Genomic DNA, 15902 nt, shown 5'->3' on the forward strand with positions numbered 1-15902 from the left:
GTGTGTGTGTGTGTGTGTGTGTGTGTGTGTGTGTGTGTGTGTGTGTGTGTGTGTGCGCGCGCGTTTAAGAATAGTACAAATTTTGATAAGTTTATATTGCAGAACTATTAAAAAAAACGCTTTCTAATATTTTTTAGTATTTGCCATTATTGCTGGATTTGTTTATACTATCGGCCAGCATTTGTCAAGTAGTTCCATTGTTTTACCGAAAAATATATCTCGTCTGCCTATTATGATGGAGTATTTTATTGATCAAGAAAAATACTTTTATTTAATTTTGATTCATATCTACACAATTATATATGTCGGAGCAGCTGCAATATTAGCAATAGGAACAATGCTTATTACATATTTTCAGCATGTCTGTGGAATGTTCAAAATTGCTGGGTATGAATGAAGATGTAGGAATAACCATAATAATTTGAACTGTGATCAAAATTTATCTTTTAACAACATAATATATTTAAATTAGTTTATGAAAGATGTGCTTTTAGCTGAAAAAATGTCATTCAATGAAATGCTGTGTAATTACGACACAAATATTTACAGCTATCGTATGGAGCATGCAATAAATATAAATATTCGACAAAATATTACGCTGAGAAATATGATTTTGATGAGCGAGGGAATAATTTGTGCCGTCAATATTCACCGACAAGCTATGAAGTTGGTATACACGCCCCCAATATACAAGTAGTATGTTTATTATTACTATATAAGTAACATATTTCTGTTTTTGAAGATTGTCCAAACATTTGATGTCTATATTTGAAGTAATGATGTTTTGTATACTAGTATTTGGCGTGTTTTGCTTAACTCTAAATTTGTTTCGAGTAAGTTTTCTGCTTTGTATTGTAATATATGGAAATGCATGGAAATTCTGCTACGAAATTATGAGTATTAACAATACTGTTCAATAAGTAGATAAGCCTATAATATGCCAGAGTTATAAATAACAATTATTATTACATAAATAATAATTATAATTATATAAATTTTATAAGAAGTAACGAATGTAATATATCGCGGAAATAAAAATAATAAACAGAGAAGATTAGAAAATTCAGTAATGTTGAAGATATATGATATTAACATAAATTTACCAATATTTTTAGAACTTAACGAGCAGTATTGCTGATCTGTATATTCTTTATATGATTTTCGTATTTATACTCGAAGAAGAACATACGTCTTTATTCTTTTTGGTTAATATATATTATACTGTAAAGAATTTTTTCGATGTTATATAAATTTATCATTATTCTTAAACTAATAGTAGAAATATATACAGGGTCTTCAAAAAGTCTGGAAACGGTCGAATATCTCGAAAATGAAGTATTTTTGAGAAAAATGTTTCAGACAAAAATTGTAAGATTTAAAATGATGTATTTACTGATCTAATCAGTTTGACCTTGAGTGGCGTCGCCAAGGCCAGATCAAGGTCACGTCGATTTTTTTAAATGGAACCCCCTATTTTTCATTACATTTTCTTGTAGCTTACATCGAGAGCTTTTCAAAACACTATAATAAAATATTTTTTCATTAAGTATTTTTCGAGTTATAAGGCTCGAAAGTTATAGTACAGTCGGCATTAGCATTACGCAAGTTGTCCGACCGACGGCTAAAACCTCTTGAATGTTGTTCAGGATCATGTCCTGGATAACATTTGTCAAGATCAAGGCCATTGGAGATTATTCCTCTTATTTTCATTTTCTAGTAAAAATGAATTTTTAGTGTAAGAATGAAAATAAGAGGAATAATCTCCAATGGCCTTGATCTTGACAAATGTTATCCAGGACATGATCCTGAACAACATTCAAGAGGTTTTAGCCGTCGGTCGGACAACTTGCGTAATGCTAATGCCGACTGTACTATAACTTTCGAGCCTTATAACTCGAAAAATACTTAATGAAAAAATATTTTATTATAGTGTTTTGAAAAGCTCTCGATGTAAGCTACAAGAAAATGTAATGAAAAATAGGGGGTCCCATTTAAAAAAATCGAAGTGACCTTGATCTGGCCTTGGCGACGCCACCCAAGATCAAACTGATTAGATCAGTAAATACACCATTTTAAACCTTACAATTTTTGTCTGAAACATTTTTTCAAAAATGCTTCATTTTCGAAATATTCAATCGTTTCCGGACTTTTTGAAGACCCTGTATGTACATACATGTACACATATTCCGAAGATTTATAATCTCCTTTGTACTTTAGATGTTTCAGATTGCTTCATCTGAAAATACTGTTAGCGAATTTTGTTTGCCGTTAATATATATGGTTGTCAGTTTTTTATATATGTTTCTATCCAACTACATCGGACAGAATATAATAGATCACAATAATTACGTATTCTCCACTATGTAAGAAACATTTTATGATGAGTATACGAATATTTGTGGGGAAAGAATGATTTTGCTAAAATTCAGATAGCTAAATGCAATAAGTTTGTTGTCATGTTGTTGACATTTGTTGAAATTTCGACACTCGGGACAACGTGATCGAGACAGCATTATATATATTTGTCGCGAACTTATGTAAATTCGAATTTAATACCAACAGTAAATGGATGAAAACATCAATTTGCTATTTATAGAAGAGATGATTGGTGATAGCAACTTTACTGTAACTAGTTGTCAATTTATCATTTGTAATTCGCAGCAAAAGGGTTCCTTCTGTGTGCCTTTTAAGAATTGTTAAGTCAGATGTAAAAATTAATGCAGTTACAGAACAAATTAGCATAGTTGAAAATAACTCATAAGAAAGTTTCTTACGTCAATTAGCAATTTGTCATCTATGTACAATTTTATAGGTACAACGTTCAGTGGTATAGTGCTCCATTATATATACAAAGAATGATACTGTTTCTATTGCAAAGAGAAGTTAAGGACTTTACTCTGAATGTCGGTGGATTATTTAATGCATCTATGGAGTGTTTCGCCACGGTAATATAATATCAACAACAATATATGGGTGCCTTCCAACTAGAGACACACATGGTGTGACACGGTGTATTATTACATCTTTGTTGTTCGCCAATGTTAAACAAGGACGAGATAATCTATGTTGTACTGAGTCGCTTGTTGAAAGGCACCCTATATCTATTATATTACAAATAAATATTGTAGAAAGAGATATCTTTAATTGCAGTTAGTAAAGACTTCGGTATCTTACTTTACTGTCATATATTCCACGCGGTGACAAAATAAATATGAATTTAATAATAGAATGATAAGAACATAGTTAATGAAAAAACGAAAGTACTCATATTTAAAAAAAATGATATTATGTGTGAGCTAGAGTAGTTAGCTAGAGATTTTGTTAAGAAAAGTGTAGAGAATAAATTAAAATTGTTCAAATAAAGATGTCAGTACATTACATCGTCGCAATGTATTCAAATTACGTTTTGTATGTATTATTTATACTTCAAACAATCACATTGTTTTAATTATTATAAAAGAAAGACGTTATAAAATATTTAATCGAAAAAATTAAAGTGCAACAAATTAACAGTCGTGAAACTCGTATTTCAGATTTTTTAGATTATATTGACGTAGAAAGCGCTACTAAAGAAATTTTATTGCCTGTGCTGTTTTTATTCTACCTGTTCATATATCGAATTCTCAGAGATAAATTATGACAGATTACAATATATTTGCTACAGTGTGAGGGATTTTCTCACGCAACAATAACAAAGATCACTTTATAAATTTTTATAAACAAATATTTTCTTTGTTTCTAAAAGTAAAGTTCTCATTGCAAAACGAAACAAATATTTAATATTATTGTATTGTACGATCAACGTAAAATAATGAAAATTATTTATAAATTTTCTAATTTTTCTCTTAAATTATCGATTCTTGTCTTAATAATTTATGTAGGTATAGAGTTGAATCGTATGTATGTTCCTTGTACATTCAGAGAATGATACTCTTCCTGTGAATAAAAAACGCCAAAAAATTCCATCTGAATGTCGGTGATTATTTATTCCATCATTAGAGTGCTTTGTCATGGTAAGATCATGTACCTAGTGTTTTCTTGAATATACTATAATATATTAAAAATAAATGCAATAATATGCAGTTGGTAAAAGCTTCAGTATCTTATTTTATTACCACATCTACAGAGTGACAAGACAAATATAAATCAAATAAGAGTATGAGAAAATATATATTCGTTGAAAATAAAACAGCATGTCTCACATTTAAAAAAAAAGAAAATTCTATTTTTCATTACGCATATATTTTTGCTTAAATTATTTTATTATCAAAAATGTAAAATCAAAAGGATTCACCAACATAAGATTAAATCTCGGTTCTTCAATTTAGTCTTTATCTTTTTCTAATTTGAAGTATTAGAAAAAGATAAACAGTAAGTTAAACTGAGATTATAATTAATCTTACATTGGTGAAACCGGATTCAAAACGTCTGTAAACATATTGTGAATAAATCTGTACATATCATGCAAATATAAACAATAGATTCAGTTAATTTGTTGTAGAATGTATTATAATAATATTTAATAGATAATGTTAATAATATTCTAACAATATTCTACAAAATATAAAGCATTATGTTGGAAAATGTTATTGGTTCAATTACCATGTTTTAAATTATAAATGTATTAATTACGGTCGATGCCGAAGAAAAAGTATGGCGGATATTCATCTCAAAAGATCAAACGTGTCATGTGAGAGTTTATACAGAAATGAAGTTATCATCAAAGAAGCGAAGGATATGCGCTTGCGTGACTTCTGCTCTTTGATAAATGTCTTTCTTTTTTTTAGTAAAAGAAGATATTCATTCGAAATTATCCTGATGTCGGAGTGATGCCTTAATAGGCATTGCGAAAAATATTACTAAAATATGAATGAGTTTGTGTTCTCACAATGGATATTTTGCATATTCTTGTACTATACAAATTATGGCATTTATACTAAAAATTTGTACTGTAAGAGAGAGTATCTACATAATCGATGGAAAAGGAGAAGGGATAATCATATGAGTCGTACTTCGTAACCAGTCGTATCCCGGACATCGCAGAGAATGATTCAGCCAGAGATTCAATATTTTAGCTTCAATAGAATTCTGTTGCTCGTTATCGGCTTGTGGCCCTATCAGCAATCTAAATTCACACAATTTCAGTTTATTCTCATTTCTACTATTTTGACAACAGGTATTGTATTTCAGGTAAGAACAGAGTATAATAGCAATAGTGTGTGATAAGTTACCATTTTGCAAATCTTCATTATCAAGTAATCTATCTCATTATTATGTAATATAAATATTATATAAATTTATAATTGTTTATAAAAACATGTAATTAAAAACAAAATTACTACTGATAGTTGACAATTCTAACGACACCAAAATGTACTCTAAATCTCGTCAGCAAGGTCCTGTCTTCCACGTCCTTCTTTATTTTTTGCATAATAAATTACAACTCATTCTGTTGTAACATCAAAGCTGTAAGTTGGAAAATTAGAGTAAAAAAAATACTAGATATGGATTAGGCACTAGTTCTGGATCACTTTTTATATTTAAATAATTATAGTATTTTTCATTAAATGGTATATATCACAAGATTCTTTAACATTTGTTTTATCACTTTCAAGTGTCAATTGAATTTAATTTATTAGGAACAGCGCTAAACATTTTTTTAATATCATTAACTAATGTGTTAATTGAATGTGCGAAGTTAACTAACGTATGTATCTTTAAAAATTCATTCAAAGTGTAATATCATAAGAATTGCCTTATGGCTTTTGCAGCAGAGAGTAAATAGCACTAAATCTGAAATAATTGGGAAAAATCAGGGTTATGCGCAGTTGACAATAAATGTGTCCGCGGGAGTTTAAACACTATGTTTAATCCCTATGTTGTAACGATACTTTTATTGCGTAAATTTATTAGAAAAATGTTTAAAAACTTATCAAATCTTACAAATGATGCCATACCGAAAAGATTTATTTGTTTCAAATATCAAAATAGAATATAAAATAGTATACACGTCTATATGCAAAAAGTATTCCTATCCAAATAATTTAACTGTTTTTTATTGTTAAACGTATAGTTAATATTGTTTAATTATCATTGATTTTTAACTGTCACTAATTTTAAATAAATTTGAATATGTTAAAATTGCATCATGATCCACAATTTGATCCTAGAACTAGAAATTAATCATCAATTAAAATTTCGTTATATATATTACAATAAGCATGTGTAAATCATGTCTTACGGGATTTAAGAACGTCATCAGAAAGAATAAAGTATATGATGAATTGAACCGCAATTAGTCACACGGGGTCTAATTGTGGATAATTGTCATTATCCATTTAGTTAATTCACAAAGAAACATAAAGCGGTAATGAAATAAAGTAAAATCATCCATAATGTAATCTTTATGATCAATCATAACTATTAAATATTCTATTAACTGTTTGTTCTAGATAAAAATATAATTTTTTTTAAAGGTGATCCGTAACTAGTGAATTTATCAATTATTAAATATTCTATTAACTGTTTGTTCTAGATAAAAATATAATTTTTTTTAAAGAGTGATCCGTAACTAGTGGATTTATCATACAGAATATGCGTTTGATACCATAACCATCCATATCAAATGAATTTTTATATATTAAAAAATTATTAAATATTATTATATACAAATACAATATATGAAATTATTGGAATAACAGGTAAAGGATTTATTAATGCAACTTGAGCATATATATAATCAAGTAAAAGATAAAAACGAAGTTGCTATCGTAAAAGAATATAATTACACTGCAAGACGCTACACAATTATGCTTACAAGTAAAATAATCTTCTCAGATTTATTCTCACAATTATTATTTAACTGTGAACTACGAAGTTAAACCGAGTTTTGTAGAATCATGTTAAATAATAATTCTGCAGATTTTAATGTATTTATAATTTATGTACGTGCGTGCACTAAATCTTGATAATCTTATATTGCACAATATTTTTAATAAAAACGTTTTTTAATATTTTTTAGTATTTGCCATTATTGCTGGATTTGTTTGTATTATCAGCCAGCATTTGTCAAGTAGTTCCATTGTTTTATCGAAAAATATATCACATGGATTCCACTATAGTATTTGTCACTATAATGCCAATATATGTGTTTAAAATGATTAATAAGTGTTAGTAGGTAATTTGTGCAATAACATATTGTACAAATTGCATAAATAATATATACAGTAATTCTAAACAGAAATTAAATATATTAATGAAATAGTATACAACTTTATAATTTATGTACGTGCGTGCACTAAATCTTGATAATCTTATATTGCACAATATTTTTAATAAAAACGTTTTTTAATATTTTTTAGTATTTGCCATTATTGCTGGATTTGTTTGTATTATCAGCCAGCATTTGTCAAGTAGTTCCATTGTTTTATCGAAAAATATATCTCGTCTGCCTATTATGATGGAGTATTTTATCGATCAAGAAAAATACTTTTATTTAATTTTGTTGCACATCTACGCAATTATATATATCGGAGGAATTACGATGTTAGCAGTAGGAACATTGTTTCTTACGTATTTTCAGTATGTCTGTGGAATGTTCAAAATTGCTGGGTACGAATGAAGACGTAAAAATAACCGTAATAATTTGAACTGTGATTAAAATTAATCTTTTAACAACATAATATATTTAAATATCATAATATATTAAAAAGGTTATAAAATTATGTATTTTTAGCTGAAAAATCGTCATTTAATAAATTGCTGTATAATTACACTGTTGCATAATGACATAAACATTTACAGCTATCGTATCGAGCACGCAATAAACATGAATATTCAACAAAATATTACGCCGAAGAATAACATTTTGATGAGCGAAGGCATAATTTGTGCCGTCGATATTCACCGACAAGCTATGAAGTTGGTATACACGCCCACAATATATAGTAGAGTATGTTTATTATTATTATTCCATAAATAACATATTACTGTTTTTGAAGATTGTCCAAACATTTGTTGTCTATATTCGAAGTAATGCTGTTTTATTTAATAATATTTGGCGTGGCTTGCTTAACCCTAAATCTGTTTCAAGTAAGTTTTCTGTTTCATATTGTAATATGTGAAAATTCGTGTAAATGCTGCTCCAAAATTATGTGTATTAACATCACTGGGCAATAAGTACATAAGCCAATAATGCCAAACTTATAAATCCTAAATAATAATTATTATATACACTGTAAAAAATACTCAGAGTGGACACAACTAAATCTGAGGGTTGCGCGATTTGCGTTAAGTGAAGTATAATCAAGTCAAGAAGAATGAAAACCTAATTAGTTAAATAACTTCACTAATTAGACGAATAACTTCACGTAGTAAAATGTACTGAAAAATTTAGTCAAAGTATATTAGTTAAACAAACAAATTAAAAATACGAACTTACCACCTTATTTTCTGAATGCTAAAATAATAAGAAAAGATGTGATTTCATTTTTTTGTATTTCTCTGGTTAGCAATGTATTTACGTCGTATCTTTTGTAGTTATATCTTAAGAGGACGTTCTCCTACGTAAAAATTTCACCACAGTGATGTCTTCATCCATTGGAAAAGTACAAACCAGGATGCGCACAATTACCCGCTGCGCACAGTTCCCAACTTTCCCCTAGTCAAACGGTCAAACCATTAATCATTTTCATGCACTTCTTGCCAAATTATGGCGATAAACATTTTTTTAGAGTGAAGTAGAAAGTTTTAATGATTAATCAAATTATTTTACAAAGTAACGGGATCAAATAAATTTAATGAATTGTTCTATTAAATAAATTATTAAATTTACTTCACTCGAAAAAACAAAGTAGAAATCACCTCAAAATTGTTACTACAATTTATTGAGATCTCGTTACTTTGTAGAACAGTTCAGTCAAATATTAAAATCAGTCTGTTCTATTGCAGATTTATTTCATCATGTTCATAAAGTATTTTTACTGACAATACAAATATGTTCGTTTATCACCAATAATAGTTTAGTCAATTTTACAAATATTTTATCAAAATGAATTCAATGTTTATTTAACACAAGGAAGATACTAAAGGAAGTTAAAATTTTTCTTGACACACCCTGATAGTTAGTTCGCCATATTTAACTCTGAGATTGAGTTGGTTTACGTCAATTCGAGTTGAATTTCCTGATTTTTTACAGTGTAAATAATATAAAAAGTAACGAATGTAATATAACGTGAGAATAAAAATAACGAAGAGCTAGGGTATTAGAAAATTCAGTAATGTTGAAGATATATAACATAAATTTACTAATACTTTTTGAACCTAACAAACGGTATAGCTGATCTACATATATGTTCTTTATACGCTCTTTAAATTTATATTCTAAGAATATAGTCCTTTATTCATTTTGGTTAATATATACTATACTGGAAAGCATTTTTTCTATGCTACATAAATTTTTCACTATTCTTAGACTGATAGTAAAAAAAATTTATGTACCTACATATTCAGAAGATTTATAATCTCCTTTTTTGTATCTTAGATATTTGAGATTGCTTCATCTGAAAATACTGCCAGCGAATTTTGTTTGCCGTTGTTATATGTGATTATCAGTATTATATATATGTTTTTTTCCAACTATAACGGACAGAATATAACAGATCACAATAATTACGTACTCTCTATTGCGTAAGAAACATTTCATGAAACGAATATTTGTACAGAAAGAACGATTTTGTTGAAATTCAGATGGCCAAATGCAGTGAGTTTGTAGTCATGTTGTCGATAATTGTTAAAGCAATTAATTTCGACAAGCTCGGGACAAGGTGATCGAGACAGAATTATGTTTATCGCGGACTCACTTTAATTCAAATTCGATGGCAGCATCAATTTGCTACTCATAAAAGAGACAATTTGTGATAGAGTAACTTTACAATACTGGTGTCGTTAATTTATCATTTGTAATTAGTAGCAAAAATGTTCTTTCTGTGTCTTAAAAATAATTTCATCAGATGTAAAAATTAATGTAGTTACAGAATAAATTAACATAGCTAAAAATATCTGATAGAAAGTTTCTTTTGTCAATTAGCAATTCGTTATTTACAATATGTACAATTTTATAGGTACAACGTTCCGTGGTATAGAGCTCCGTTACATATACAAAGAATGATATTGTTTCTGTTACAAAGAAAGGCTAAGGCGTTTACTTTGAATATCGGTGGACTAATTACTGGATCTATGGAGTGTTTTGCCACGGTAATATAACACGAACAATAAATATCTACTTTATTACAAATGAATATTGTAAAAAGAGGTGTCTTTAATTGCAGTTAATCAAGACTTCGGTATCTTATTTTACTGTCATATATTCCACGCGGTGACAAAATAAATATGAATTTAATAATAGAACGATAAAAATATAGTCTTTATCTTTTTCCAATTTGAGGTATTAGAAAAAGATAAACAGTAGGTTAAACCGAGATTATAATTAATCTTACATTGGTGATACCGGATCAAAAACGTCTGTAAACATAGTTCGAGTAAAAATGTACATATCGTACAAATTTAAACAACAGATTCAATTAATTTATTGTAGAATCTATTATAATAATATGTAATAGATAATGTTAATAATATTCTAACAATATTCTACAAAATATAAAGCATTATGTTGGAAAATGTTATTGGTTCAATTACCATGTTTTAAATTATAAATGTATTAATTACGGTCGATGCCGAAGAAAAAGTATGGCCGATATTCATCTCAAAAGATCAAACGTGTCATGTGAGAGTTTATACAGAAATGAAGTTATCATCAAAGAAGGATATGCGCTTGCGTGACTTCTGCCCTTTGATAAATATCTTTCTTTTTTTTTATTAAAAGAAGATATTCATTCGAAATTATCCTAATGTCGGAGTGATGCCTTATAATAGGCATTGCGAAAAGCATTACTAAAATATGAATGAGTTTGTGTTCTCACAATCGATATTTTGCATATCCTTATATTATACAAATTATGGCATTTATACTAAAAATTTGTACTGTAAGAGAGAGTACCTAGGTAATCGATGGAAAAAGAGAAGGGATAATCGGGTATGAGTCGTACTTCGTAACTAGTCGCATCCCGGACATCGCAGAGGATGATTCAGACAGAGATTCAGTATTTTAACCTCAACAGAATTCTGTTGCTCGTTATTGGCTTGTGGCCCTATCAGCAATCTAAATTGACACGATTTCAGTTTGTTTTCTTTTCTACTATTCTGACAGCGGGTATTATATTTCAGGTAAGAACAGAGTATAATAGCAATAGTGTGTGATAAGTTACCATTTTGCAAATCTTCATTATCAAATAGTTTATCTCATTATTATGTTATAGAAGTTGTACATAAATATGTTATATAAATATGTTATGTATAATATAAGTATTTTATATAAATTTATAATTGTTAATAAGCATGTAAGTAAAAAATAAAATTACTATTGGTAGTTGACAACGCTAATAACATCAGAATGTACTTTAAATCTCGTCAGCAAGGTCCTGTCTTCCACATTTTTAGTTATTTTTTACATTATAAATTACGGCTCATTCTATATTAACATCAAAACTGTAAGTTAACAACTTACAGAATATATGTACGTTTGATATAATAACCTGCATTCGTGTGAAATGAAGTTTTGTATATTATATGTTAATTTTATGCACTACTCAACAAAAAATAGGGAACACTTTCGAATACGCTCAAAATTGCGCAATATTCAGAACACCATAACTCGGTGAAAAATTGTCGCAGAAAATAAATCGAAAAAGCGTTTTAAAGCGTGAAATCTCAACTTTTCAAATCGGTAATCGATATTTCAATTTGATCGATCCTTCATGGAGCTATGCGGATACAAAGATTGATCAAATTTTACAAAGGTCTGTGGCGTATACTAAAAATTGTACAATAATGCGGTTTACAGCATTCGAAAGAGTGAATCTTTACCTTCTATTTGTTTTTTTATTGATCGTTCTACCATTTTTTTTTCACCGAGTTATTGAACGTTGAAATAAAAATGTCATTTTTGCTTCAATGTTCAATAACTCGGTGAAAAAAAATCGTAGAACGATCAATAAAAAAACAAATAGAAGGTAAAGATTCACTCTTTCGAATGCTGTGAACCGCATTATTGTGCAATTTTTAGTATACGCCACAGACCTTTGTAAAATTTGATCAAAATTTTCAAATTTGACGGGTATCCATTTGTATCCGCGTAACTCCATGAAGGATCGATCAAATTGAAATATCGATTACCGATTTGAAAAGCAGAGATTTCATGCTTTAAAATGCTTTTTCGATTTATTTTCTGCGACGATTTTTCACCGAGTTATGGTGTTCTGAATATTGAGTAATTTTGTGCGTGTTCGAAAGTGTTCCCTATTTTTTGTTGAGTAGTGTATATTAAAAAATTTAATATATACAAAAACTGTTATATAATATTACATGTAAAAACAATAGGTATATGAAATTATTGGAATTACAGGTAAAGGATTTAGTAATGCAACTCGAGCAGATATGTAATCAAATAAAAGATAAAAACGAAATTGCTATCATAGAAGAATATGATTATATTGCAAGACGGCACACAATTATACTCATAAGTAAAAAAATATTCTCAGATCTTTGCTTACAATTATTATGTAACTTGTGATTAATATTTTTACATATTGTTATGTATGATATATCGCCCAGATTCTATTAAAGTATTTGCTATATATATGCATTTAAAATGGTTAATAACATGTTAGTATGCAATTTGTGCAAGAACATATTGTACAAATTGCATAAATAATATATAGAGTAATTCTAAATAGAAATTAAATTTATTAACGAAGTAATATACAACTCTATAATTTATGTATGTGCACGGGTGCGTGCGCTAAATAGTTTAAATTTTGATAAGCTTATATTGCACAATCTTTAATAAAAATGTTTTTTAATATTTTTTAGTGTTTACCATTATTAATGGATTTATTTTTATTATCGGCCAGTATTTGTCGAATAGTCTCATTATTTTACCAAAAAATATATCTCGTCTACCAATTATGATGGAGTATTTTATCGATCAAGAAAAATACTTTTATTTAATTTTGTTGCACATCTACGCAATTATGTGTGTCGGAGGAACTACGATAACAGCAGTAGGAACATTATTTCTTACGTATTTTCAATATGTCTGTGGAATCTTCAAAATTGCTAGGTACGGATGAGGATATAGGAATAATCGTAACAATTTAAACTGTAATGAAAATTTATCTTTTAACAACGTAATACATTTAAATAACATAATATATTGAAAAGTTTATGAAATTATGTATAATATTTTTAGCTGAAAAATCGTGACATTCAATAAATTACTGTATAATTACGATATAAATATTTACAGCTACCGTATCGAGCATGCAATAAATATCAATATTCGACAAAATATTACACTGAAAAATAAGATTTTGATGAGAGAGGGCATAATTTGTGGTATCGATATTCACCGACAAGCTATGAAGTTGGTATACACGCCTCCAATATACAAGTAGTATGTTTATTATTACTATATAAATAACATATTTTTGTTTTTGAAGATTGTCCAAACATTTGTTTTCTAAATTCGAGGTAATGTTGTTTTGTTTAGTAATATTTGGCGTGGCTTGCTTAACCCTAAGTCTGTTTCAAGTAAGTTTTCTGTTTCATACTGTAATATATGAAAGTGCATGTAAATGCTGCTCCGAAATTATGTGTATTAACAATATTGTTCAGTAAGTAGATAGGTCAATAATATCAGAGTTATAAACCCTCTCTCTCTCTCTCTCTCTCAATAATAATTTTTATTATATAAATAATATAAAAAGTAATAAATGTAATATATCATGGGAATATAAATTATGAACAGAGAAGATGCATTGTATTAAAATATTCAGTAATGTTGAAGATATATAACATTAACATACATTTACTATACTTTTAGAACTTAACGAACAGAATTGTTGATCTATATTCTTTATATACGACCTTCGTATTTATATTCTAAGAAGGAAATACTTTTTTACTTTTTTTGGTTGATACATATTGCGAAGCATTTTTCTAATTTTATATAACTTCATCATTATTCTTAGACAAATAGTAAAAAATATATTTATATGTTTACATATATGCAGAAGATTTATAATCTCATTTAAATTTATATCTTAGATATTTCAGATTGCTTCATCTGAAAATACTGTCTATGAATTTTATTTACCGTTGATTTATGCGGTCGTCGTTATTTTATATATGTTTCTAGCCAACTATATCGGACAGAATGTAATAGATCATAATAATTACGTATTCTCTACTGCGTAAGATATATTTCATAATGAGTATACGAATGGTTGCACGGAAAGAACGACTTTGCTAAAACTGAGATAGCCAAATGCAGTGAGTTTACTGTCACGTTGTTGATAATTGTTGAAACTATAAATTAACCTTTACAATACAAGATACAATTTGAGGCGTTTTTTCGTTATCCAATCAGAAGCGACCACAGCTAAGGCTATTTTCGTCTTCAGGGATCAGAAGACGAAGATAGCCTTAGCCATGCAATTGCTTCTGATGGTTGCATAACGAAAAACGGCATTGGTGCCTCATTTATACAAAGTGTGTCACTAGAATCCGTCCGTTTTTTTTCACCTATTCAGAATGTTTCAAAAAATCTCTAAAAATTCACCAACATACTTTGAACTTTCTAGAATGAATATTGAAACTTCATTTTGGAAAATAATAAAATGTGATATAATTTATAATTACTCAAAGAAACTTACACGTACAGGAATCGTTCGGTCACTAGTGACTCGACCTTGTACGATTAATTTCGACAAATTCGGGTGATCGAAACAGCATTATGTTTATCGCGGACTCACATAAATTCGAATTCTATAAGGACTCCTACAAACCAGTGACTTTGTAGCGCCACAATCGAAAGCGCCGACCCGTTCGTATGGAGCTATTCTGTGGCGCTATACAGAAAAGTTCTGTATAATGAACGGGTCGACGCTTTCGATTGTGGCGCTACAAAGTCGCTCATATGTAGGATCCCTAACAATGACAAATCAATAGCAACGTCAATTTGCTATTCGTAAAAGAGATGATTTGTGATAGCAATTTTACAATAACTAAATAGTGTTGTCAATTTCCCGAGTCGAAATTTTAGTCCTTTGAATCTCTTTCAACCTCAATTAAACCTTATAAATTTGTTTTGATATTTAAACAATTAAATAGAGCCTCTTTTAATATTATTTAATCAACAGCTTCTATTTAGAAAACTTCTTTAACACCTAAAAATAGGAAATCTTGCAATATCTGTTATTTACATGCTCAACGTAGGCGCTCAATTCATTGGATTAGAATCTATTATAAATCTCTAAAGTCTACATACGTCATTTCTAAATTCTATACATACATCCTAAAACTAAGGTTCAAAGTAGAAGCAAAATTTCAAAATAATAATTATCATTTGTAATTAGTAGCAAAAATGTTCTTTCTGTGTCTTAAAAATAATTTCATCAGATGTAAAAATTAATGTAGTTACAGAATAAATTAACATAGCTAAAAATATCTGATAGAAAGTTTCTTTTGTCAATTAGCAATTCGTTATTTACAATATGTACAATTTTATAGGTACAACGTTCCGTGGTATAGAGCTCCGTTACATATACAAAGAATGATATTGTTTCTGTTACAAAGAAAGGCTAAGGCGTTTACTTTGAATATCGGTGGACTAATTACTGGATCTATGGAGTGTTTTGCCACGGTAATATAACACGAACAATAAATATCTACTTTATTACAAATGAATATTGTAAAAAGAGGTGTCTTTAATTGCAGTTAATCAA

At 28.6% G+C, this 15902-nt stretch overlaps 3 protein-coding genes across 3 annotated transcripts; all 3 read left to right on the top strand.

Moving 5' to 3' along the window:
- The first annotated feature begins 776 nt into the window (after window positions 1-776).
- LOC108720718 (uncharacterized) lies at window positions 777-3201 on the top strand. The gene is made up of 4 exons (XM_018444858.1): window positions 777-805; window positions 2289-2363; window positions 2813-2945; window positions 3151-3201. The coding sequence occupies exons 1-4, from the start codon at window positions 777-779 to the stop codon at window positions 3199-3201; spliced, it is 288 nt and encodes a 95-aa protein (XP_018300360.1).
- A 3608-nt stretch (window positions 3202-6809) lies between these two features.
- On the top strand, window positions 6810-8178 carry LOC108720662 (uncharacterized). Its single transcript, XM_018444782.1, has 4 exons — window positions 6810-6819; window positions 7362-7611; window positions 7804-7920; window positions 8001-8178. Exons 1-4 carry the CDS (start codon window positions 6810-6812, stop codon window positions 8176-8178), a joined length of 555 nt encoding a protein of 184 aa, XP_018300284.1.
- Window positions 8179-13025: 4847 nt separating this feature from the next.
- On the top strand, window positions 13026-13794 carry LOC108720721 (uncharacterized). Its single transcript, XM_018444861.1, has 3 exons — window positions 13026-13237; window positions 13424-13540; window positions 13617-13794. Exons 1-3 carry the CDS (start codon window positions 13083-13085, stop codon window positions 13792-13794), a joined length of 450 nt encoding a protein of 149 aa, XP_018300363.1. The 5' UTR covers window positions 13026-13082.
- Window positions 13795-15902: the final 2108 nt, after the last annotated feature.

This window comes from Mycetomoellerius zeteki, unplaced genomic scaffold (assembly GCF_001594055.1).
Source record: "Mycetomoellerius zeteki isolate Tzet28-1 unplaced genomic scaffold, Tzet1.0 scaffold155, whole genome shotgun sequence".
Classification (NCBI taxonomy): domain Eukaryota; kingdom Metazoa; phylum Arthropoda; class Insecta; order Hymenoptera; family Formicidae; genus Mycetomoellerius; species Mycetomoellerius zeteki.